The sequence below is a fragment of the Sus scrofa genome, chromosome 17 (genome assembly GCF_054392235.1).
Source record: "Sus scrofa isolate SSC_HxYL_T2T_F1_AM1 chromosome 17, Sscrofa_HxYL_maternal_Yorkshire_Landrace_v2.0, whole genome shotgun sequence".
NCBI classification, from domain to species: domain Eukaryota; kingdom Metazoa; phylum Chordata; class Mammalia; order Artiodactyla; family Suidae; genus Sus; species Sus scrofa.
In genome coordinates, this window is record NC_139399.1 from 7,008,865 (window position 1) to 7,034,527 (window position 25,663).

At 41.0% G+C, this 25,663-nt stretch overlaps 1 protein-coding gene across 1 annotated transcript in view; it reads left to right on the top strand.

The window, feature by feature from the left end:
* Positions 1 to 7,424, top strand: part of LOC110258846 (ankyrin repeat domain-containing protein 26) — an 82,677-nt gene extending 75,253 nt beyond the window's left edge. Inside the window, 2 exon segments of the mRNA XM_085004472.1 lie at positions 4,517 to 4,562; positions 5,742 to 7,424. Of these exon segments, the coding sequence (XP_084860598.1) occupies positions 4,517 to 4,562; positions 5,742 to 5,839 (144 nt within the window). The 3' untranslated portion in view covers positions 5,840 to 7,424.
* The last annotated feature ends 18,239 nt before the right edge of the window (positions 7,425 to 25,663 follow it).

Consider the following 25,663-nt stretch of genomic DNA (forward strand, 5'->3'; position numbering starts at 1 on the left):
GTTCCCGTCATGGCGCAGTCGTTAATGAATCCGACTAGGAACCATGAGGTTGCGAGTTCAGTCCCTGCCCTTGCTCAGTGGGTTAACAATCCGGCGTTGCCGTGAGCTGTGGTGTAGGTTGCAGACGTGGCTGGGATCCTGCGTTGCTGTGGCTCTGGCGTAGGCCAGTGGCTACAGCTCCGATTGGACCCCTAGCCTGGGAACCTCCATATGCCATGAGAGCGGCCCAAAGAAATAGCAAAAAGCCAAAAAAAAAAAAAAATATTCCTTCAAGAGGCAAAGACATGTCTCCATAATCACTATAGATAGGATGCCTTAAAAAAGTTCTTATGCAGGTATTGTTTTCTGAATTCTCAGTCAGACTTAGAAGGAAGGGGCCTTCTAGAATTGCTAGGGATGTAACTGTTTCTACTGGAAAACCTAAAATAATCCTCTGAGAGGAGTTAACATACTGTCTCAAATGTCAGAACGGGGTGGGTTCTGATCAAGGAGCTGAAAAACGAAGTGGAGCAGGACCTCATTGCTCCTCCCCTCCAAGTGCCACAGTCTGGATCTACTAAGCCCAAAGTCCCCCCTCCATCACACTCCCTCCCCCTCCATCCTGGCAGCCACAAGTCTGTTCTCCATGCCCAAGAGTTTGTTTCTTTCCTATAGATGGGTTCATTGCTGCCATGTATTAGATTCCAGAGAGAAGTGACCTCATAGGGTATTTGTCTTTCGCTTTCTGACTTAAAGATGAACATTTAGCATGACACAACAACGTGTCTCAACAGAATCTTGAGTCACATTTCCTTGAAGAAATAAGCCTCCAGTTTACATCACCAAGGCAGTGCCTTTCACGCTGAAGTTTAACTCTGATCACACAATCACAACAGTTAAGCTAGCTTCTCAGAAGTCAGAGGCAGAGTTCAGAAAACTTGTTTATTGTTTCGCTTCTGTACTCTATATAACCCTGCATGCCCACTTCATTTTGTCCACATGGACCAGTGAGCAGGCATTTTATCTTTTGAAAGATAAGGGTAATTACTGAATTTCTTCCAGTCCTTTTTCATTATTTTTGCTCCCTAGACTTCATTTTTCACAGCTTAATCAACAAAGTCTTCCCCAGTACTTTCCTCTGCAGCAAAATAGACTTATTTAGTGCTAACAAACTAACAAGTGTAATTTCCTCACATGGGAACCTACTTACAACTGGATAATGAAGTGGTTTACATGGCTTGATTTTATTATACTTCCCTAGCTGCGTTTACTTTTATAACTTTCAAAATAAGAATGACGTCAAATTTTAACTTAAAAGCATCAATAATTACAGAAGGTTTATTGGAAATGAATGTGTATGTCTCTGAGTATGGCATGTATGCTTTTCTCAAGTTGGTCTCAAAAAGAGAGTGCAACCTTATTTTCCAGCCCATTACCTCAAATTTCATTTAACAGGAATATGTTATGGTTGATTGAATGGACGTATATTTGTACTTGTTGTGCTTTGTATTGTGATTGACTCTATTATATTTCTCTGTCAAAAATACTCCTTCCTACTTCTCCCTGGCTCAGAATAGGGATTGGGGGTGCTCTGGATCCTTAACCTGAGGCATAGTTCCAAATGTGGCTCCAATTTGACCCCTAACCTGGAACTTCCATATGTCACAGCTGTGGCTCTAAAAAGAAAGAGAAAAACAAAACAAACCCACCAAAAACTCCAAGAAAACTAAGGGTTGTTTTGAACAGTGTACATTAATTACAATGTCAGGGAAGAAGAAAACATTGCTATGAATGTTTTCTGGTCATCGTCCTTGCTGGAACTGTGGTGAGGTAGCTAGCCAATGGCACTTCTCCTTGTAAGGACAGAATGTGAGAAGGAGTCAGGCAGGTGGTGAACAGCTAAGTAGCCTCATCACTAACACATATTGATGAATTGTAGGATGGAGTTTAGATGTGCAGCCACAGTGGGCTTTGGGATTCTTCCTCCCCAATTGGGCCCTTTGCCTCCCAGTCTTCAAGGGAGGAAGCAAATGCTTGACACCTCTACCAGGGGCATGCTGCTTCCTACAGATGTGAGACCCAAATTCAAGGTGCTCTGGGCAGACACATCTTTTCAAAGAAGAGATTCCTTCCTACAAACTCACCCACTAGGTAAATCTCCTTTCCTCTCCTGAGGAGGGTAGAAGAGCTGTAAGTCCTCAAGCGGAACCTTTTGGCCAAGGAAATGAAGTTTGCCTATAATTTCTGACTGGATTTAAATTGCAGTTGGGGTTAAGCTCCTCTCTCTTGTATATACCAGATAATGGTAGAGATTGGAGAGAAGGACACTAAGTAATCAAGAAAAATCTGTCTTATAGTCTAAATATGGCCATAAATTACCTCCAAGGTGGAAATTGATTTGATGACTGGCTTTGGTAAAACAATTTTTATTTGGAGGAAATGAATATTCTTTTATGGAAGAATCTCTGTTTCAGCTGGCTTAATATCATTAAAGATTTTCTCCTTCAAGTTCCCTGTCCTTTGGTTAAAAAAAAAAAAAAAAGTGTGCGCTTTAGAAATTGAGTATATTGACCGCATATAATTTACTCTTGTCCATGCCTTTAAAACATAGGATTTAGTTAGAAAGTTACCATTTCATGTCCCATACCTCAAACATTATTTGGCTACATGACACTCTTCCATATCAATTTTCTCTAAGTTCTAGTTTAAAATCTGTGTCCTTTTCCCTAATCTGAGGAAGGAGCTGTCATACAACTCTAGACTGAGCAAGAAGACCTTTTGCTTTGTGACCCCAGGCAAACTGCAGTCTCTCTAAGCCTTCCTTACTTATCTCTTGTCAAATTAAGTTCTAACTAAATCACTTTCCTCCCTTAAGTTTTTTTCAAAAAAAGAAGCTTTCTTTCTGAAAAATGTTTTTTTTGCATGAAACTGTATTATATAAAACAGAGACAAGCATAGAGCTGTTCAGCCAAAGGAGGGAAGGAGACTCTGAAGCTGAAACTTCTTTGGCCCTCAATCCTGACGTGCCCGCCCTTCTTCTTCAATGGGGAGAGTATGGAAACTACAGGTTAAGAGGGCAGCCTTGTAGTTAAAAATCTTTACTTACAGCCTGCAGATTCCTTGTTTTCTTATCTAATTTTCTCACTTTTCTTTGGTTTTGTGAAATGAAAAGTTGAAAGAACATTGCAGGTATATTCCATTGATTAAAGTTGGACTAAACTACTTCCTTCATCTGAACACAGTTCTTATCTAGAAATCAATGTAAAGGTCTCAAAAGTACACACTGAGGACAAGAGCTTTGGGCAGAAAAGACAGGAATCTTACACTGGTAGTTCCCTAATCCAACATGTGTAAAATGTGATTTACATTTTAGCATAGTGTTTATTATAAAGTAATTTTATAAAAATATAAAAATTGTATAGGTGATATGAAATTATTTCAGTAAAGCTTTCTCCTTTCACCTGCTATCAGCTATGACTTTCACAAGACCTATCTAGGAATGCTGCAACATTACTTACTTTATTAGGCCTCTCTATAATGCTGTTGTAAAAAAAAACTGCTATGGAAAACAGTCTGAAAATGTTGGAAAATATGCAAGGTAAACATTTGTCTTGGCAAGTACACTTGATGAGGGCGTTGTCTATCATGTTATCCTTATCACCACAGTGTACTATTTTAGATCCTGTTGAGTGAGAGGGTGCCTATTGTAAGAAATATATAATAAAAAGAATGCTCTAGGTGGAGGCATGTGCAATATAATTTGAAATATCCCCAGGCATTTCAGAATGAAGTGGATAAATATAATTAGATGTTCCCAAAAGCCAGCCCTCATTTCTAGAATGGAAACAAAGTTCCAGAGTTATGATTCAAGAATTCCATATTTTTTTTCTTGTTTCTAATTCTAGAAAGTCATGATCAGAAACCCAGGGTGAAAACTGGCTTAGCCCCTCTCTTATGCCTTTCTTCAAGCAGGTGTTTGGGGTTTTTTGTTTTTGCCACTAAAATTTTCACATGACGTTATAACAGAACCACTTTCTTCATTTTAGGTATTTAAGATTCTATGTTGAAAAATTATTACCATGGAACAGACCTTAAAATTTTAGTTTCATAAAAGTATAAAAATGGAAAGCTCATTTTAAGGAAAAATCCATTGATTAAACTTTAATAAAGGGAAGTTTTTCTAAGAATGGCAAAGTAATGCAGTGTAAAATTTGATTTGAATTGTTTAAACATCTTTGTACCAGAATGATCAAGCATTAGCCTTTAAAATTATGTATATTCAATACACCAGTATTTATTCTACTTTTCATCAGATTAATGCAAATAGCATTACATATGTATGTTCTACATTAGCTAAAATCGAAATAGGAATTTATTTTATTTTCTTGATGTGATGATTTTTCTATTTGAGCAATCCCCAAGTTAGATCTCTTCTGAAAGTATTATTTACAGGCCACATTTCATAAGCTATATATCATTTGTACAATAATGCTCTTGTTTAACTTCAACATTATAAATAACATTTGACTTATTTCAGAGTCAGCGGGAGATGGAAGAAAATATGAATAAAGAACTAGCAGAAGGTATGTTGTCAAAATTTATGAATTAAATTTAGGCATTGATTTCTGAAATCAACTGTAAATAGTAAATGGCAACTCTTCCCATTGTTTGCGTAACAGATACTACATTAAATATTTTTCCTATGCACATCACATTAAAAGTATAAAATGATACACATTCATAATGAAAAATATACCCATTTGTTATTTATGCATCATGTTCCTTAGCTTTCAACAAATTCTCACAAAGTCTGTTTCTTTTTCTTTGTGTCTCTATTCTTTCTCTATTTCTGCCTTCCTCATGGCCCTGTCAACCTGCACACTGACACTGTTCTCAGAAAACATGGGGTCACCACCTTCTCAAATTTCTGGTACTGATTAAGGCCATTAAAAACCTGGACTCAGGCAATCACAGTTCATGCATGCAGCTTTCACTTGCCACTTGCGGGTGACATTTGAATTTCCTGTCATTAAAGTTGTCATTGGTTTAGCTTTTGCCCCCAGGAAAAGTTCCAAATTCCTTCGCATGGAATAAAAACACCCAAGTCAGTTTGGTTCCTGAGCAAGCATTCCACCTTACCTCCCTCCTCCCCTCCTCTGCCCCTTTCCTCTGTCTGGCATCTAGTCAAATAGACTGCTGACAATTCCAAACAGCTCTTCCTCACCTCTGCTCTTTGTGTCTGCTTCCCTCCAGTTCCCATAGTTTTGCTATGTCCTTCAGGTATCTACTTCCATATCACCTGCACACAAAAGCTGACAGTATTGACACCAAGTTGGATGTCCCTTCTCTGGGTTCTGATCATGTCCTTTTGTACCTGTCACAGGACTTACGACTCTGTATGGAAATGGCCTGTTTGTCTATTTTTCCAGTTTAGAGTATGTGACTATACAGGGTGGCCTGTGTCACCTTCCACTTGTAATTCCAGTGCTTGTCACAGTACCTTAGCACATGGCTGTTGACTGACTGAATGAGGAGTGAGAAAACCAGAAGCTCTGAGAGTTGGCCTTCAGAGCAGTGAGCTCAGCATGTAACCATGGGCAAATGGTCAAATAGTCATCGTGTGTTTTGTGCTATAATCATATGTAGATACTTTTCTTTCTTCTTAACACTTAGAAAGGTCTGTGTTATTTTTAACTCCCTTATATTTATTTAACTAGAAAGGATTTTAGATAAAGAATGCCATTCTTTCCTTTTCTCTCCAGCCACTGCCGAACTTGATTCTGTGTACTGGAGAGCCTCTCGACTGAGATCTACCGGTGACCTTTTGAAAACATCACACAGCCATATGTACAGATTCTGAAGAAAACTTATGTTGTCTGAAAAATAAAGAGTGAAACTATCTACTGGACAGTTAACATAACGTCTTTGTTGGTTCCTATTAAACATGTTGTAGAAATCCTTATTGAAGGAAATATTGTTGTATCATATGTGTATGAGAATTTATATAGTATTTTCAATCATTTTTCTTTGTATCTAACTTTTAAGTAGATTTTGTGAATAAAACCCAGCCCTATTGAGTTTTTCATTCTCCAACTGAGGCCAGATACCAGTTATTTAATGAGCAGACAAACCACCAAACCTTTCATTAATATTTAGCTGAGTTGGGAGTTCCTGTTGTGGCACAGTGGAAATGAATCCAACTAGGATCCAGGCTGTCACAGGTTCAATCCCTGGCCTTGCTCAGTGGGTTGAGGATCTGATGTTGCTTGAGCTGTGGTGGTCACAGAATCGGCTTGGACCCCATGCTGGTGTGATTCTGGCTTAGGCCAAGGGCTGTAGCTCTGATTCAAACCCTACCCTGGGAACTTCCATATGTCATGGGTGCAGCCCTGAAAAACAAAGCAAAAAGAAAAAGTATATATTTAGCAATGGTGATTAGATAGCTTTCTTGTAGTTTCCAGGTTTTATCACTATATATAGATGCAAAGATCTAGACAGACATGATTTCAATACACTGAAACTGTGGCTATTATCAATGTGTTGATGTATTACAATTGTTGCAGAATCATACAACTCATTCTGTATACCTTTAAACTCTGACACATAGATCTTTCCTCATGCAGCAATAGGATTTGCCTAAGGGATTTTCCCCTTTCTAATTTTTTTAATTTACTTTTTGGAAACAGTTTTAAAATTAGAATTGTTCCAAGCACCTGACTCAGACATCATCACCAAATTTATATGGAACAACAAAAGACCCAGAATTGCCAAAGCAATTCTGAGGAATAAAAACCAAGCAGATGGCATAACTCTCCCAGACCTCAGGCAATATTACAAAGCCACAGTCCTCAAGACAGTGTGGTACTGGTACCAAAACAGATAGACCAATGGAACAATAGAGAACCCAGAAACAAACCCCGATACCTATGGTCGTGGGGAGCCGAGAAAATACAGGAGCCGAGGAAGGGAGCTTGCCTGAGTGGTGCAATTCCAAGGGCAGGCTCCTAATCAGAAAAAGGGGCCTGCCTGAATGGTGCAGTTCCAAGGGCAAGCTCCTAACCAGAAAAAGGGGGCCTGTCTAAACAGTGCAATTCCAAGGGCAGGCTCCTAAACAAGGGGATACCTACCGGTACGGCACAATTCCAAGGGCAGGCCCTAGAAGACAATAAGGCTCCCCTGCTAACTTTGGTGGGGAACTGAATTTTCTGGGAAACAATTTCCATTTTGCATTGCTGAGTGGGGATTTTTCCATGGATGACTTAGTCTTTTCTGCTATTCACTTGTTGTTCAGTTCTTCCTTAATCTTTCCTGATTATTTGTTTATTACCCTTATTTCCCATTCTTATTTTCCTGTGGTGATTTGTGATTTAACTGAATTGCAACAATAATATGATAAAAATTTCATTCTAAGGGACTTTCCTCTATTTAAATACAAAAATTAAAAACATAGTGCTTATCTACTAACTAGTTATACAGTCAACTTTAGAGTTAGGATTTTAATGAAGTTTATGGAAGTTAGACACATATTATTCATGATCAGAAGAAACCTAGCTGTGAGTTTTGTCCTAGATTTTAGAAACTTTTAGTGGTAGCTGGCTAAGTTCATTTACATTTTCTCACACTGTCTCTCTGTCAAGGACACTTTGAAGATAGACGCTAGTCTGAAGACAAGATTTGTTGTGTCTGTAGCCTCTTCAGCTTGTGGGAAATTGGCTAGCCATGAGATGGTTTGTGCTGGGTCTCCTCTTTCCCACATGAATGTTTGTGCCTATTTGTCCTTGAATTGTACTTACTAAATTTAGTTAAGTTAAAGACTTTAAAACATGACATTTGAAACTGTACCTTGTGATCAAAAAAAAAAAAAAAAAAGCCTAATAGTTAACCAATGTACTTTTAACACTATGATGTAATCTGTAGTAAAAAACTGTCTATATAATCAACCACTTATGCCAATAAAATTTGAGCAGTTCAGCGCCCTGAAAGAAGGGACAAAGAGACTGTCTCCATTGCTTACGCCGACACCGTTCATCTCCTCTCAGGACGTATATGCCCCACCTGGTTGCAGGAGCTGGACTCCGGCAGATGCAAACTCTTGCTCATGGAGTGGATTTACAGTGAGATCCTGCCATGTAGCACTGAGAGCTATGCCTAGATACTTACAACACAGCATGACAATGGGAGAAGAAATTATGTATACATGTATATGTAACTGGGTTCCCGTGCTGTACAGTGGGAAAAAAAGTGTGCTGGGAGAAATAACAATAAAAAAATTTTTTTTTCAAACAATGAGTTTTATGGTTTCTGGTCTTACCTTTCACTCTTTAAACTGTTTTGAGTGGATTTTTGTATATAGCTTGAGTAAATGTTCTAATTTTATTCTGCTTTCTATTAGCTATCCAGTTTTCCCAGAGTAGTCTATCTTTTCCTCATCATATTTTTGCCTCATTTGTCATAGAAAAAAAAATGACTATGGTTTCATGGCTTTGTTTCCAGGCTATCTATACTGTTCCATTTGTCTGTGTGTCTATTTTTATATGATACTATATTGTTTTCATTACTGCATCTTTGTATGAGTCTGAAGTCAGGCAGCATGATATCTCCAGCTTTGTTCTATTTTTTGTTTTCAAGACTGCTTTGGCTATCTATGGTCCTTTTCTGGTTCCATACATATTTTCACACTTTTTCTGGAAAAACTACTTTCAGATCCAACCCATAAGAATTTTACCATATGATTTAATAACAAAATTTCAAATTAAGGGACTCTTTTCATTTTATTCATTATGTATGCATATAATTAGTCAACCTTCTGAGAAAGGAGCATATCTGCACACTCATCAAAGGAAAGGGAAACCAAATTATCTTTGTAAACCCAGTCAAATTCAAGGTGTCTTGTCAGGGATGATTGTATAGCCTTGGAAGATAGAAAGAGGGGCATGCACTCGAGCAGAGGGCTGGGTTGCTCTGTCTTTGATACAACACAAACACCATCTCTTTCCCTCTCTCCAGGACAAAGGTCAGTAGTCATATCACCCCCATAGAAGATTTGGGTCACTTATGCTCTAGGATTTTCTCCCATAATGCAAAACCCTGCCTAGAGCAGAGTTACCTGACCCACTGGGCATCACCTTGCAGCAAGTGGGACTTCATGAACTGGTGCCAATGCTGATGCTCTGGCCACTGCAAATGCTGTGAGTAACTAAGTCCTTCGTCTCTGACCCAAGAGTCGCATGTCCATTGCCAGCATCCATGAGACTCTGGTAAGCTAAGTTGTTAGCTTGTAAGTAAGGTAAAACCACAGCCCTGTCAAGCAGTTCCTGACAGGCCCTTAAAACAAGTAATAGTCTTAGGAATACAAACTCCTGACAGAATGTCCATGTTGTGGGGAAAACACACTGGACTATTTGGTGTGAAGTATCAGATGTGAGTATTTGAGTCCAGCTGCTGAATGTTTTCTAGATGCTTGGTATGACTGGAAAATAAATGACCTTTGAAATCAACCATGCCAGTAAAAGGATAGAAAGGATGAAGGGACATCAAACTTGGTTAAAGAGGCCAAGTCCTCCCCAGATCCTGCTCACCCAAAGTGATGATGCAACTTGCCCTTGTAGGACTACATGGGTTGTAAGGGGCACTGTGGGGAGACTGTATGAGGAACCATGAGGCCTTGGGTGTTGTGGATGCCTGGATGTGGTAGAAATAGTAAAATATCCAATTCCAGTTTTCCATACAACAAACACACCACAAAACTCTTAGAAGTAAGAAATCAATTCAGGGAGATGGCAGGATACAAGATCAGCAGACAAAAATCAGCTGTGTTCCTATAAATGAATAATAAACCATCAGAGTGAGAAATTTAGGAACACCATCTCACTGATAACAACATGCAAAGAACAAAATACCTAGGAATTCAAAGACAATGAAAATGTTAAGATGTGGAGTTCATGCTATGACACAATGGGATCGGTGGTGTCTTGGGAACAGTGGGCCACAGTTTCAACCCTGGCCTGGCAGAGTTGGTTAAAGATCTGGTTAAAGATCTGGCATTGAGCCTGGCTCCAATCTGATCCGTTGCCCTGTAACTTCACATTCCCTTGGGTGGCCAACAGTGGAAAAAAACAAATGTCACCATTGTGGCTCAGCAGCAGTGAGAAGGAATAGTAGTAACGAGGATGCGGGTTTCATCCCTGGCATCACTCAGTGGGTTAAGGATTGGCATTGCTGTGAGCTGTGCTGCAGTATCTAGCAGCTGTGGCTTGGGTCTAGCATTTTTGTGGCTATGGCGTGTGCTCCAGCTGAAGTTCCTCTTTGATGCCTGTTCTGGGACCTTTTATTCTGGGAGCTGGAATTCCTTCTGATCCAGTTGATGCCAGGAGGAAACGGTGAGGAGAAGGGAGGAAACATGGGGGGAAATAAGGTTAAGTGGGGAGAATCTTCCTGTGTGCAACTGACTGCTGTGGGTGTCTGTCTTCAAAGAACACAGCTAAGGCTTGGTGTGGAAAACAGGTTTGTAATCACTTTTATGTGTGGTGAAGAGTAAATATTTCACCAAGTGGAAATGTTTTAATTTGATACTGTACATGTTATTACCTTTTTTCTTTTTATGTGATGCCTCTTCCTGTTGTTTGTTAAAAGTCCAAGTCCGTGGTCAAGTAGCTTTCCTTCTAGGCTTGCTTCAATAACTTTTTTCATACTTTTCTGTTTTAAATGTGTTTGTGGATAGTTTTGTGTATTTGTGTACAATTTAAAGGGTGTGTACATTCGTTTCCTTGCATCTGGCTCTCTAATTTAGTCAATTGTTCTCTGTTTTTTGAGAAGTCCTGGGATATTTGCCTCCATCCCTGTGGATTTCCAAAGCCAAGTGGATTCAGCAGGACTGCTGGCCAGGAACTGGGCCTCCACTGACCTGTGGTGGGGTGCAGCCTGCATGTCCCAGTTTGCCAGCAGAGGGCAACAACCTAGCTGTCTTGTTGGTGCATTACCTGCCTGCTTTGCCCAGAGACCTGGCTGGCTCTCTGCACAGCTGACAGGAGCCTGGTCTCAGGACCCACTGGGGATCTGGCTTCAGAACAACACAGGGCTGCATTCTCACAGAGAGGGGCTTCATTGCCCTAAGACTTGCTGAGAGGTGCCACTGTGGCAGGACAAGTTGAGGGAAAAGTGGGGAGAAACTTCCTGTGCCTGGGCAACTGCTGAACTGCCTGGGGTGGGGTCCATATTCAGAGGACCCAGCCAAGGGAAGGGCTTGATGTGGCCAGTTGTGGGGTTTGATTCACACTGTGTGTGGTGCACACTGTTTCCGGAGTCCCACTGGGGTCTGTGTTTCAGGCAAAATTTGTAATCAATGACCTGAGCCTGGAGGTGCGGTATTTCTCCTGGGTTCTCTCTGCTATTCCTCTGGCCCAGGTGCCTCTTTTTGTGCCATGTCTACCCTGTCAGGTGATTATAGCCTCTTTCAATGGTTTGAAGTCAGGGGGTGAGTTTCTTCTTGCAGCTTCCCTGGCTTCTCAGGGATCCCCTTTGGCAGTTCAGGTCCTTTGTGGTTCCATATGAATGTCAGGCTTATTGGTTCAGTTTCTGTGAAAAATGCCATTGGAATTTTGGTAGGGATTGCATTGCATGTGTCTGTTTGGGTGAAGGGAGCATTTGAGCACTGCTCATTTTTGCCATGTCATTGCATCTTCAAATTCTTTATCCCCCTTTTAACATTTTCATTGTGCAGATTCTTTCACATCTTTGAAATCTTAGGTGTTTTTTTCTTTGGATGTTACTGATGATGAGATGGTTCAGATTGCCAAAGAGGTCCAGCAGGTGCTGGAGGTCAACCTGCTGAGCCTGCCCCCACTACCTGCTACAGGAGTACTGGGGTCAGGGCCATGGGGACAAAGATGCTGCTGAGTTCCCTGTTGGAGGCCAGGGAAGAGAAGAGCTTTCAAGTGGAAAACCATCCTTTGTGTTGACAGGATTAATCAGTCCAATAAGTCAGAGCAGGACACATTGGTTCCTCAGGTGAAGTGTGGGATGAGCAGGCTGAGTGGGGTGACCACGGAGAACCTCTCCTTCTAGGCTCTTGCCTCTCTTCTGAGCTGGTGGGTTGTGCTCTTGAGAAGCTTCCAGTGCAGGCTGTCTTAATGACTTAATATTTTAGTGACTGTCTTAATGTGGCCGTCAGCTCTCTGGGGATCCAAGTCCTGGGCACCGACTGCCCTGCCCTCCTCTGACTCACAGCAGCAACAGTGGTTTTGAGCCCTCCGTGTTCACAGAGGACAAAGTGGTGGACACACTGGCCCAAATCAGTGACAAGGACCCCTGGGGATACCCAGACTGCACTGAACAGACTGCAGCTGGTGGTGTTGGCCAGGCTTCATGCCGAGAAGAAAGGTAATAAGGAATCTTCTGTTCCATCATATAATTTATTCACACTGTTTTTTCAGAATTCATTTCTGTAGGTTTCCTTTTCTTTTAAACACTGTATATTCTGAGTTTTTTCAATTGGTTTAAAAAAGGTAACACTGACATAATAATGCATTGTGTTTCAGGGTTTTGGTTTTTGTTTTTTCGCTGAACCTACAGGATATGGAAGTTCCCAAGGCAGGAATTGCCCCCACACCACAGTAACGACCAGAGCCACAGCAATAACAACTCTGGATCCCTAACCTGCCGACACACCAGGGGACTCCCGAGGCTTAGGAGCAGAGTTAAGGATCTGCAAATTAGAAATGCTTCCTGGAGGTCCCATTGTGGCTCAGCAGGTTAAGAACCCAGCTAGTATCCATGAGGATGCGGTTTCGATCCCTGGCCTCAACAGTGGGTAAAGGCTCCAGCATTGCCACAAGCTGCAGTGTTGGTCCCAGATGCAGTTCAGACCTGGCTTTGCTGTGGCTATGACATTCATGGGCAGCTGCAGCTCCTATTAGCCTGGGAACTTCCATATGTCACAGGTGCAGGCCAAAAAGTTAAAAGAAATGCTTGCTAAACATTTTAGAGGGGCTGTCAGGAAATAGTATTTGGTAAAATATTCCCCTTTTATAGGGTGCTCTCTCTCCACAGGCCACAGCATTAGACTGTATATAAATGCCTAATAATGTGTTTCAGAGAAAAGAAGTCAGGCTCAAATGTATCTTGTGATACTTGCTCTGTTTTAAAAATATTCTTTCAGGGAATTCCCACCATGGCTCAATGGTTAATGAACCTGCCTATCATCCATGAGGATGGGGGTTTGATGCCTGGCCTTGCTTAGTGGGTTAAGGACATGGTGTTTCTGTGAGCTGTGGTGTATGTTGCAGATGTGGGTGGGATCCCACATTGCTGTGGATGTGGCGTAGGCTGGCGGCTACAGCTCCGATTTGAACCCTAGCCTGGAAAACTCCTTATGCCACAGGTGCGGCCCTAAAATAAAAGACAAAAAAAATGAAAATATTCTATTGGGAGCTCTCTGGTAGCTCAGTGGGATAAACTCCATCGTTGTCACTGCTGTGGTGCAGGTTTGATCCTTGGCCCTGGGAACTCCCACACACTCCTGAGGCAGCCAAAAACAAAAACAAACCCCAGATATTCTATTGATAAAAATGTATGATTCCAGTGAATAAAATGCATAAGATATATACAAATGGGAGATTCCATTTTGGAATAATTTTTTGTACATTAAAATAAAAAGTAAATCTCTCTTCATTGCCAATTTTCTTTTCATTGCTAATAACCATTTGAGGGCCTGTCTCCCTCCTTCCAGCCTCCCCAGCTGGCCCCAGGTCTTGTTCCTGTCACTCTGCCTGCTTTAGACCCAGCCCAGTCCCCTGCGCAGATGCCAGACTTTCCTGTGCAGGCCTCACCCCATGGCAATGCCCTCTTCCTTCCTGGGTCAGGCTCCCAAGGTAGAGAATGTCCTTCATCCTGGAAAGCTGACAGTTCAGTTTAAAGGGAAGGAGGTAGCCTGAGTGGGATCAAACCCAGTCCAGAAAAAATATAACCAAGGTCTTGGGCAGGGTCTCTAGGTATAAGTCACAGCCTCCTGGGCAGCAGAGACTCTAGCGGGAAAGGGCTGAACACTTAACAAAGGGGGCATCCCCACAAGAGTCCCAGTCCTGGAAGCCCTGGCCCTGAGCTCCCTCTGCTGAAGCACAGAGGTGGGCACTGACCTGCCAGGCCTCTCAGACCCCTCTCTGCCAGGTCCTAAGCTGGGCACCCCATTTTCAGATGTTCAGTGAAAGGACACTTCGTCTCTTCTAAAATTAGTCTGGGTGATATTTTCTCTCTGACCTTATCAGAAGATTTTCAAAACAGGTTTCAAGAATTCTAAATGCACTGTTTTCCAGCTTCTCCATTTTTTTCTGGATATTTATGTGATTCTCCAACTTTTCCAGTAAATGACCCACCTCCCCATCTTTTTGTTTGGTCAGACCCCAGCCAACCATGCCCAAATCAACCACCTGGGCCAAATGTACGTCATTGATCCTCCTGGAGGTTGTTTTCCTTTTTTCATTCCTCCAGTTGTACTGCCATTATTGTGTTTCATGTATATCCTTAACTATTATGTATCTGTGTGTGTGTGTGTGTGATATTTGCTTTCCTAACTGGAATTATTCTATAACTCTTTTAATTTGTTTTTTTTTTTTTTTTTTGGCCATGCCCAAAGCATGTGGAAGTTCCAAGGCCAGGGACTGAATTCAAGCCATAACTGTGGCATCAGGGTCCTTTAACCCACTGCTCTGGGCCAGGGATCTAGCCTTCACCTCCACAGCAACCTGAGCTGCTGCAGTGGAATTCTTAACACCACTAGGCCACAGCTTGAACTCCAATGCTATAGATCTGAAGTTTCCTACTGTTCCCACCCAAAGGCAGGATTTAAGGCTATTCCTATTGATTTATATGTAAATCATATTCAGTGATTTACAAATGATTGGTTGGACCCCAACAGTAGCTCCTGACATCAGTTTGGTGGGGGCATCACTAGCACCTATCAGAAAGAAATACGCTCTTGGCCTTCGCACCATCTTCTGAGACACACGTGTGCTATGAGAACAAAGTGGAGGAAGAAGCGAATGTGCAGCCTGAAGCACAAAGGTAGAAAGATGAGGGAGAGGTCCACATAAATCTGTATACCCCCTGGAAACCACAGGAGCAGAAGGAAGGAAAGCCCAGAGGCCACGGACACTGGTACCATTTTTTTGGATGGCACGCCTTCTGTCTAGAACTGGTCTCAATGGATTGTGAAAATCTTTTGTCATTCTGATCTCCTCAGCCACTGTGAGACCCACTTGGCACATATAAAAATGGCCCCTTTGGGTTTTTGGCTCTGGACCTGTGACATTCTGGACCAGTTCAGGTGTCATTTGTGGCTGAAGGTAGCATGGGCACGATAAATCATCTGCTGTTTTAGCTGAAGAAAAAAAAAAGAAATAAAAATAGAATAGGAAGTATCAGAGTGCCTCAAACATAATTAGGGTACACACTGTTTTATGAATCTCTTTTCAAAAACAGATAGGTTGCTAGATAGAGGATGCAACTTCCTTTTCTCCAGCTTTCCTTCCGTCCTTGACCTGGAACTCAACTGGGTGTGAGGAGCATATTAGCTGGAATTTGTAAGTGGCCTCTTTACTTCCCTCAAGGAAGTCAGTTTGGACCTGAAGATACTGGTTTACAGAGACAGAGCGAGGATTCATAGACTATCTGGCAGTGAAGAAAAGTAAACTGAAAGTCTTAGGCTGAGGCTGGCTACTATGCCAGGATTGCCAACTGTACCCACACCCTAGAACCACTTGAGGAGCTTTAAAAAGGAAAAAAAAAAAAAAAAGAGGAGACTGGATCAGGTGGGGAATTTGCAGGTCTGTGGCTGTGACTTTTACCTGGAGACCCTCACCCCTGCCCTTGGTTACTGCTTTTCTGGACCAGGACACCCAGCTTGGCCTCACTCAGGGGATTAAGGATCTGGTGTGGCTGTGGCTGTGGCCTAAACTTCAACTGCAGCTCCTATTCGACCCCTAGCCTGGGGACTTCCTTATGCTTCAAGTGTGGCTTGAAAAAGAAAAAAAATGCACTTCGCAAATTCCCGATGTACCATTCTCCAGCTCCTACTTGTGTTCAGGATATTTATGTGATTGTCACGCTTTTCCAGTAACTGACCCCCCTCCCCACATTTTTGTATTGTTAGACCCCAGTTCTGAGCCCAGCCAATGTTTCTCAGATCATACAGGTGGGCATCCTTGCATTCCAGGGCCTCCTGGAGTTTTTTTTTACTTTTATCACTCCCCCAGTGGTACTGCCTTCAAAGTGCTTGATGTATATCCTCAGCTATTGTGTATCCTTGTGTGTTTCTATGTGTTTGTGATTTTGCTTTTTTTCTCCTTTGAAGGGATGCACCTGTGGCTTCTGGAAGTTTCCAGGCTAGGGATCCAATTCAAGCTACAGCTGCCAGCCTCCACCAGAGCTACAGCTACATGGGATCCAAGCCATGTCTGCAACCTATACCACAGCTGGAGGTAATGTGGATCCTTAACCCACTGTGTGGAGCTAGGGATTGAACCCCCATCCTCATGGATACTAGTTGGGTCTGCTTCAACTAAGGCACAAGGAGAACTCTGATATTTGATTTTTCACGTGGCATTAGGCTATAAATCTTTCCTTCATTCTCACTTTCTTTCTCCCTCTCTACCACTTTCTTTCTCTCCCTCCCCCCCTCTTTTTTTCTTTCTTTCTTTCTCTCTCTCTCTCTCTCCCTCTCTCTCTCCCTCTCTCCCTCTCTCCCTCTCTCTCTTCTTCCTTTTTTTTTTCCCACTGTACAGCAAGGGGATCAACGTATCCTTACATGTATACAATACAATTACATTTTTTCCAAACCCTTTCTTCTGTTGCAACATGAGTATCTAGACATAGTTCTCAATGCTACTCAGCAGGATCTCCTTGTAAATCTATTCTAAATTGTGTCTGATAAGCCCAAGCTCCCAATCCCTCCCACTCCCTCCCTCTCCCATCAGGCAGCCACAAGTCTCTTCTCCAAGTCCATGATTTTCTTTTCTGAGATGTTCATTTGTGCTGAATATTAGATTCCAGTTATAAGAGATATCATATGGTATTTGTCTTTGTCTTTCTGGCTCATTTCACTCAGTATGAGAGTCTCTAGCTCCATCCATGTTGCTGCAAATGGCATTATGTCATCCTTTTTTATGGCTGAGGAGTATGCCATTGTGTATATATACCACCTCTTCCGAATCCAATTGTCTGTCGATGGACATTTGGGTTGTTTCCATGTCCTGGCTATTGTGAATAGTGCTGCAATGAACATGCGGGTGCGCGTGTCTCTTTTAAGTAGAGCTTTGTCCGGATAGATGCCCAAGAGTGGGATTGCGGGGTCATATGGAAGTTCTATGGATAGATTTCTAAGGTATCTCTAAACTGTTCTCCATACTGGCTGTACCAGTTTAGATACCCACCAACAGTGCAGGAGGGTTCCCTTTTCTCCACACCCTCTCCAGCATTGGTTACTTGTGGACTTATGAATGATGGCCATTCTGACTGGTGTGAGGTGGTATCTCATGGTAGTTTTGATTTGCATTTCTCTTATGATCAGCGATGTTGAGCATTTTCTCATGTGTTTGTTGGCCATCTGTATATCTTCCTTGGAGAAATGTCTATTCAGGTTTTTTGCCCATTTTTCCATTGATTGATTGGCTTTTTTGCTGTTGGGTTGTATAAGTTGCTTATATATTCTAGAGATTAAGCCCTTGTCCGTTGCATCTTTTGAAACTATTTTCTCCCATTCTGTAAGGTGTCTTTTTGTTTTCTTTTGGGTTTCCTTTGCTGTGCAAAAGCTTTTCAGTTTGATGAGGTCCCATGGGTTTATTTTTGCTCTTATTCCTATTGCTTTGGGAGACTGACCTGAGAAAATATTCATGATGTTGATGTCAGAGAGTGTTTTGCCTATGTTTTCTTCTAGGAGTTTGATGGTGTCCTGTCGTATATTTAAGTCTTTCAGCCATTTGGAGTTTATTTTTGTGCATGGTGTGAGGGTGTGTTCTAGGTTTCCAGCAATGCTTGCTGAATAGACTTTCTTTTTCCCATTTTATGTTCTTGCCTCCCTTGTCAAAGCTTAATTGACCATAGGTGTCAGGGTTTATTTCTGGGTTCTCTATTCTGTTCCATTGGTCTGTCTGTCTGTTTTGGTACCAGTACCACACTGTTTTGATGACTGTGGCTTTGTAGTATTTCTTGAAGTCTGGGAGAGTTATGCCTCCTGCTTGGTTTTTGTTTCTCAGGATTGCTTTGGCGATTCTGGGTCTTTTGTGGTTCCATATAAATGTTTGGATTGTTTGTTCTAGTTCTGTGAGAAATGTCATGGGTAATTTGATAGGGATTGCATTGAATCTGTAGATTGCTTTGGGGAGTATGGCCATTTTTACAATATTGATTTTCCCAATCCAGGAACATGGAATATCTTTCCATTTCTTTACATCTTCTTTGATTTCTTTGATTAAAGTTTTATAGTTCTCAGCATATAGGTCCTTTACCTCTTTGGTCAGGTGTATTCCGAGGTATTTGATTTTGTGAGGTGCAATTTTAAAAGGTATCATAATTTTGTATTCCTTTTCTAATATTTCATTACTGGTATACAGAAATGTGACTGACTTCTGAATGTTAACCTTATATCCTGCTACTTTCCTGAATTTATTAATCAGTTCAAGGAGTTTTGGTGTTGAGTCCTTAGGGTTTTCTATGTATAGTATCATGTCATCTGCATACAGTGACAGTTTGATCTCTTCTCTTCCTATATGGATGCCTTTTATTTCTTTTGTTTGTCTAATTGCTGTGGCTAAGACTTCCAAAACTATGTTGAAGAGCAGTGGTGAGAGTGGGCATCCCTCTCTTATTCCAGATTTGAGCGAGAAGGCTTTCAGTTTTTCCCCATTGAGTATTATATTTGCTGTGGGTTTATCATAAATGGCTTTGATTATGTTCAGCAATGTTCCCTCTATACCTACTTTGGCGAGGGTCTTGTTCATGAATGGATGTTGGACTTTGTCAAATGCTTTTTCTGTGTCTATTGAGATGATCATACTATTTTTGACTTTTTTTTTTTGTTAATGTGGTGTATGATGTTGATTGATTTGTGTATGTTGAACCATCCTTGTGAAACTGGGATGAACCCTACCTGGTCATGGTGTATAATTTTTTTGATATATTGTTGGATTCGGTTGGCTAAGATTTTGTTGAGAATTTTTGCATCTATATTCATCAAAGATATTGGGCAATAGTTTTCTTTTTTGGTGGTATCTCTGTCTGGTTTTGGAATGAGGGTGATGGTGGCATCATAGATTGTCTTTGGGAGTATTCCTTCTTCTTCAACCTTTTGAAAGAGATTATATGTTTGATAGAATTCACCTGTGATGCCATATGGCCCTGGACTTTTATTTGTAGGGAGTGTTTTTATGACCTCTTCAATTTCATTTCTAGTGATCGGTCTGTTCAGTTGGTCTGTTTCTATTTGATTCAGTTTTGGCAGGCTGTAAGATTCTAGAAAATTGTCCATTTCTTCCAGATTGTCAAACTTGTTGCCGTATAGTTGTTCATAGTATTCTCTTATGGTTTTTTGTACTTCTGCTGTATCACTTGTGATGTCTCCTTTTTCATTTATAATTTTGGTTATTTGGGTTCTTTCTCTCCTCTTTTTAGTGAGTCTGGCCAGGGGTTTGTCCATTTTGTACACCTTTTCAAAGAACCAGCTCTTGGTTTTATTAATTTTCTCTATTGTTTTTTGAGTCTCTATTTTATTGATTTCTTCTGTGATCTTTATAATTTCCTTCCTTCTGCTGACTTTAGGACTTTTTTGTTCTTCTTTTTCTAGTTCTTTTAGGTGGAGGGTTAAGTTGTCCATTTGGGATCTTTCTTCTTTTTTGAGAAAGGCCTGTATTGCTATAACTTTCCCTCTGAGCACTGCTTTCGCAGCATCCCATAGATTTTGAGAGGTTGTGTCTTCATTATCATTTGTTTCAAGGTAGTTTTTAATTTCCTTCTTGATTTCCTCATTGACCCATTGGTTTTTTAGTAGCATGTTGTTTAGTCTCCATGGAGTAGGTTTTTTCTCTTTCCTTTTCCCATGGTTGATTTCTAATTTCATGGCATTGTGGTCAGAGAAGATACTTGAGATAATTTCTATGCTCCTAAACTTACTGAGGTTAGCTTTGTGTCCCAATATGTGGTCGATTCTTGAGAGTGTTCCATGAGCATTTGAGAAGAATGTGTATTCTAATGTTTTTGGATGTAGTGTCCTGAAGTATCAATTAAGTCTAATTTTTCTATCATTTCCTTTAGGATCTCTGTTGCTTTGTTGGTTTTCTGTCTAGAGGACCTGTCCATTGATGTGAGGGGCATATTAAGGTCTCCTACTATGATTGTATTCTCATCAATATCTCCCTTTATGTCTGTTAATATTTGTTGTATGTATCTGGGTGCTCCTATATTTGGGGTATATATGTTGACGATAGTAACATCCTCTCCTTGGATGGATCCCTTAATCATTAAGTAGTGTCCTTCTTTGTCTTTCTTTATGTCTTTTGTTTTAAAGTCTATTTTGTCTGATATGAGCGTTGCGACTCCTGCTTTTCTGTCATGTCTATTGGCGTGAAATATTTTTCCCCACCCTTTCACTTTCAATCTATATGTAAAAGGTGAGTTTTGTAGGCAGCATAATGAAGGTTTTTGCCTTTTTATCCACTCAGCCACTCTGTGTCTTTTGATTGGGGCATTCAGTCCATTGACATTGAAGGTGATAATTGATAGATGATTATTTACTTCCATTTGAACCTCGTGTTCCAGTTGATTCTATGGTTCTCCATTCTTCCTTTCTTTTTTTTTTTTTTTTTTGGTTGGATGTTCTCCTGTTATTATCTGCTTGAGTGTATTTTTTTTTTCATTTTTTGCGAATGCAATATTTGGTTTTGGCTTGTGGTTGCCCTGTTTTTTAAGTATGCTAACCCCTTCCCATAATTGTGTGTTTTAGCCTGATGGTCCTGTAAGTTCAAACCCTTCATTACTATATTGAAATTAAGAAGAGAAACATACAAACAAACAAACCAAAAGGGTTATTAATTTCCTAATATCCCTTGCCCATATTTTATGGTTTTGATGACTTTTTTATTTTTTTCTTTTTAATTTTATTTTGTTTGAAGCATGTTCATGATTAAATCTGTATGCTGGCTTATTTGAGTGACTGCTCTCTGATTGTGGTTTCCTCAGTCCTAGTTCTTCCTCTTCTTCTTTTTTTTCCTTTTCTTTTTTCTTCCCTTTCTTTCCTTTCTTTTTGGTTTAGAGAAGCCCTTTCAATATTTCCTTTAACCTGGGTTTTGTGTTGCTGTATTCTTTAAGTTTTTGTTCGTTGGAAAAAAATTTTATTTCCCCCTTCTATTTTAAATGATATTCTTGCTGGATAGAGTATTATAGGTTGCATATTTTTTCCTTTAAGCACTTTAAATATCTCTTGCCATTCCCTCCTGGCCTGTAGTGTTTCTGTAGAGAAATCAGCTGATAATCTTATGGGGGTTCCCTTGTAGGTAACATTCTGCTTTTCTCTTGCTGCCTTTAGGATCCTCTCTTTATCACTAACTTTTGCCAGTTTTATTATGATGTGTCTTGGTGTGGGTCTGTTTGGGTTCAGTTTGTTTGGGGCCCTCTGTGCTTCTTGTATCTTGAATCCAGTATCCTTTAGATTTGGGAAGTTTCCATCGATAATTTCTTCAAATATATTTTCCATTCCCTTATCTTTTTCTACTCCTTCTGGAATTCCTATTATGCATAGATTGGCCCACTTTATATTATCCCATAGGTCTCGTATATTGCTTTCCAGTTTTTTGATTCGGTTTTCTGTCTGTTGACCGGATTGAGTGATTTCCATTATTCTATCTTCCATATCACTGATTCATTCTTCTGCATTATTCATTCTGGTTTTTACTGCCCTTAGTTCAGTTTGTATCTCTGCAAATGAGTGTTCTAGTTCTTCTTGGCTCCTCATATTTTCTAGTTCCTTTCTGAGGGTATCTGCATTACTGTTCATATCTTCTCTTAATTCCTTCAGTATTTTCACTATTTCTCTTTTGAACTCCAGGTCTGTCAGACTGCAGAGATCTGTTTCACTGTTGACTGTTTTAGGTGAGTTCTCCTGTTGGTTTGACTGGGGGTGGTTTCTCAGCTTCTTCATCTTGCTTGTTGTTTTCTTTCTCCTGAGGGAGTTGTACTCTCCGTGATCGGGCAGTGTTTGCCTTGTCACTGCCGTGGAATATTTCCTGAGGGCTGGCGTTGTTGGTCAATCTTTTTTGAGGCAGTGTGGCTTTTCTGGAGTGTTTATGGGGCTAACAGTGTCTCTTTGAAGTAAAGGAGGACTTCCCGAGGGCAGACAGGACTGGGAGGTCCACACCACGATGGTAGCAGATTTCACTTGGTCATGCAGAGCTTGCTCTGGTGTTTTTAGGCTGTGGGGTTCTTGCAGGGGGTTGGCAGTGTTGGGCAGCTGTTCCTCAGGAGTGCAGCTCCCCCTGGGGGCTGGAGCAGCTATCTGGGTCACTGAGAACCTAAGAGGCTTTTCCCTAGGGCAGCCCAACTGAGAATGTAGGTGGAACTTTTCAGTCTGGCCGAGCTTGTTGCAGCTTTTCTGGGCTGCAGGGGCTCTTCTAGGGGGCTGGTGGTGCTGAGCAGCTATTATAAGGTTTCTGGTCCATTTTGGTGAAGAGTGCTCAGTCTTTAGTTGTGAATTTTGTCATTTTTAGGAGAGAAGTTGAGCTCCAGTCCTTCTATTCGGCCATCCTAATCCCGTCCCCCACAATTCTTTTATATATTGAAGCAGACCAGGCAGCAGAACAGTGTGAGAGGCTACTGGAACACTTAAAAAGAGTTATTGTAGAGGAGATAATATTGAGATAAGAGCAATGGGCTGACTGAGGACTTGCCTTTGGAAGGCATTCACCTTTTAAGGAGGCCCCTTTAGCTCCTCCACATCTTTCTAGCAAGCATGCTCAAGAATCTATAGGTATTTACTTTTCTGTGCCTATACTCAGTCTCTTGGTGAGTGCAAATAACAAAATATTTAATAGTCACTGAGAGCCAAACCATGTGTTAGAAACAAGATTTTTCATGAATGCTTCACCTAATGAAGTTATTGATGGCTTAAAACATATGTCAATGAGAAGTCCACAAATTCTAGTGTGTAAAGAAATGCAAATTTTGGAGTTCCCTTCGTGGCTCAGTGGTTAACAAATCCGACAAGAACCATGAGGTTGTGAGTTCGATCCCTGGCTTTGTTCAGTGGGTTAAGGATCTGGCATTGCCGTGAGCTGTGGTGTAGGTTGCAGATGAGGCTCAGATCCTGCATTGCTGTGGATCTGTTGTAGGCCAGCAGCTACAGCTCTGATTGGACCCCTAGCCTGGGAACCTCCATATGCCATGGGAGTGGCCCAAGAAATGGCAAAAAGACAAAAAAAAAGAAAAGAAATGCAACATTTTCATTTTTCTGTACTACAGCCTCTTTTGAGCCCCAGTCTCCCTGATAACAAAATAATCTCATCAATTTCATTTAAATTCAATCTCTAGAGATTTTTGATTTTGTTGTTGTTTTTATTTTGGGCTTACACTCAACAAATAGCCTTACCTCACCCCACTTTCTCTGAACATAGACCAAGATCTATCCCCAAGTATACTCTTCCAATTCTACCAGTATGATATTTGGTGAATAATGCTTTTCATTCCAAAAACGGAAAATAGGGTTTCCCCAATCAGACCATGATGAAACTTGATCCTAGTTATTGGTCTGAAGGTGATAGTGGGAAATCTTGAGAAGAGAAAGTAGCATCCTGGAAGGCAACTTCTTCAGGTGAGGCTTCTCCATGTTCTTCAGGCAAAGGGAGGACACTATCCTCTAGCCTAGGAGCAAGTGACCACTTTTGTGAGTCCAGAGGATTGAGGTAAATCAACTCAAAGTTCCCACGAGTATCCACCCAGATAGCCTACTCCTAGGTCTTGGTTTCATTCATTCCCCAGCAAGTCCTGACTTGAGTCTACATGATGCTAAGGGTTATAATTTCAACCTTCTTTTCAATTCTGCCACTCTCACAATCAGGTTCTGAGTCTGATTTTTTTTAACTGTAATCTTTCCTTCTGGCCACAGTAAATAAAGCTAGATTGCTTGCTTGCTCACCCTCCCTCCCTCTTTTCTCTCTTTCTCTCCCCTTCTCTCATTTTTCTCTTTGTATTTCAGTTTGGCTAATGTGTGTCTTTGAGATGAATGGTATATTATTTTTCATTAATTTCCAAAGTATTTGGATTGAGTGTTTTGTTTGTTTGTTTGTGGTTTTTTTGTTTGTTTGTTTTGTTTTTTTGTTGTTGTTGGTTTTTGGTTTTTGTTTTTTTGTCTTTTGGGGCCATACCCACAGCATATTGAAGTTCCCTGGCTAGGGGTCAAATTGGAGCCACAACTGCCAGCCTATGTCACAGTCATAGCGATGCTGGATCCAAGAATTATCTGTGACCTACACTGCAGCTCCCAGCAATGCCAGATCCTTAACCCACTGAGTGAGGCCAGGGATCGAATTGCATCCTTATGGATGCTAGTTAGATTCATTACCGCTGAGGCACGACAAACTAAACCTTAGATTTACTTGGATTTTACCAATGTTTACATTAATGGCCCCTCCTTGCCCCCAGATCCAATCCAGGTGTATCAAGTGTCACCAAGATCACCCCCAGGTTCAATGATTCATTAAGGACCCACAATACTCAGCTTATAGTCATCAGTACATGACAGTATTTTATTACAACCAAAGGATACAAAACAAAATCAATAAAGGGAAATGGCACATAGGGCAAAGTCTGGAGGCACAAGCTTCCAGGAGTCCTCTCTCAGTGGAGGTACGCAGAACATGCTTAAATCCTCCAGCAGTGAGTTGTACAATACGTGTGAAATGTCATCTACAAGGTAAGCTCATTGAAAATTCAATGCCCAGGGTTTTTGTTGAGGGATAGTCACCCAAGCAACTTCTACCTAACACACATCCATACTCCAGGCTCTCAGAAGGAAAGCAGGTGTTCAGCATAGACCACATTGTTTGTACAAAGGGTTTAGGCACCAGGAGCCATTCTTGTCAGGGAATTGTGGGAACTTTCCCAAAATCTAAGTTCCCAGATGCCTGTTAAGGGCCACACTTGTAAGCAGGATTTTACCTTTTTATATCTTTTCTTTTTATCCATACCAGCAGTATATGGAATTCCCTGGGCTAGGAGTCTGAGCCACACCTGTGACCTATGCTGAAGCTTGTGACAAGGCCAGACTCTTAATGCACTGAGCAAGACCAGGGATCAAACCTGATTCCCCATGGACACTGTGTTGGGTTCCTAACACGCTGAGCCACAACAGGAACTCAACTTTCTCTTTTAAAGAAAAAAAAAGTTTAACTATGGTTGATTTATAATACTATGTCAGTTTCAGGTATACAGCTTCAGAGTCTTTTCCATTACAGGTTGTTACAAGATACTGAATATAGTTACCTGTGGTATACAGTAAACCCTTGTTAACTTATTCTACATATAATGGTGTGGCAAGCAGGTCTTTCTAAGGATAGAAGTCTCAGGTCTACTATGTTAACTCTTTTCTGCATACCAAAGTATCACAATTCATTTAGTTATCCCATCTCCCTAGGCTCCTCTGATTTGTGAC